At 36.7% G+C, this 738-nt stretch overlaps 1 protein-coding gene across 1 annotated transcript in view; it reads right to left on the bottom strand.

Moving 5' to 3' along the window:
* Positions 1-29: 29 nt before the first annotated feature.
* The window catches only part of LOC101853955 (vesicular glutamate transporter 1), a gene marked incomplete at its 3' end in the record, with an annotated part of 20772 nt that continues 20063 nt past the window's right edge, over positions 30-738 (bottom strand). Inside the window, 1 exon segment of the mRNA XM_013086002.1 lies at positions 30-166. Coding sequence (XP_012941456.1) covers positions 30-166 — 137 coding nt within the window.

Raw genomic sequence — 738 nt, forward strand, 5'->3', positions numbered from 1 at the left:
CACACAAAAGCACATTCAAATGCATTCACCAGCAAATCTGAAGTAACGTTTTTTCCAATACTGTGAGTAATGTAGAGTCGCTCTGCTGACGAAATACGTGGGTGTACGTCAGGGGAGTCGTAGACGAGAAGACCCCAGAACACTACCCACAGAAACCCACAGCCTCCTGTTGACAGACAAAGACAGCATCATTGATCAACTGGACATAGAAAGAATGGTCATTGGCATGTTCAGTGGTTTCCTCTGGTGAAAATTCTGCGAAGGAACTCGGTCCACCTAAGAGTCCATTTCTACTGTGAAACGTAATGGGTTTATTAAAAATAATTTGAATGTCTAGTCTGGGGCATTCCTGACGCTCGCTTTGTCATTTTTCAACAGATGTAGCAAGTTTTAAAAGCAGAAATATTGTTGTTTTTTATGTTTTTCAACATAAACAGACGTAAAGAAAGTGAGTCTTAGAATCAAATTCTAAACAAGTGTACAAATAGTCGCATTATAAGACTGGGGAATGCATTTAAGACAAGAGAGTCATCACCCTTGATAAACAATAATGTTTAGCTCAAACTCCGTGAACTTACCAAAATAACTAACGCCAGCTTCCGTGTTCAATTTAGAGACTGTTGATCTTCAATTAATTAACCTGTGGCTATTTAAAGTTTGCACTTATTCACTTTTCTATGAGTATACGTGTATAAATAATAATATAATACATTTACATGAATATATAATTTAGATAGA

The sequence above is a fragment of the Aplysia californica genome, unplaced genomic scaffold (genome assembly GCF_000002075.1).
Source record: "Aplysia californica isolate F4 #8 unplaced genomic scaffold, AplCal3.0 scaffold00425, whole genome shotgun sequence".
NCBI classification, from domain to species: Eukaryota; Metazoa; Mollusca; class Gastropoda; order Aplysiida; family Aplysiidae; genus Aplysia; species Aplysia californica.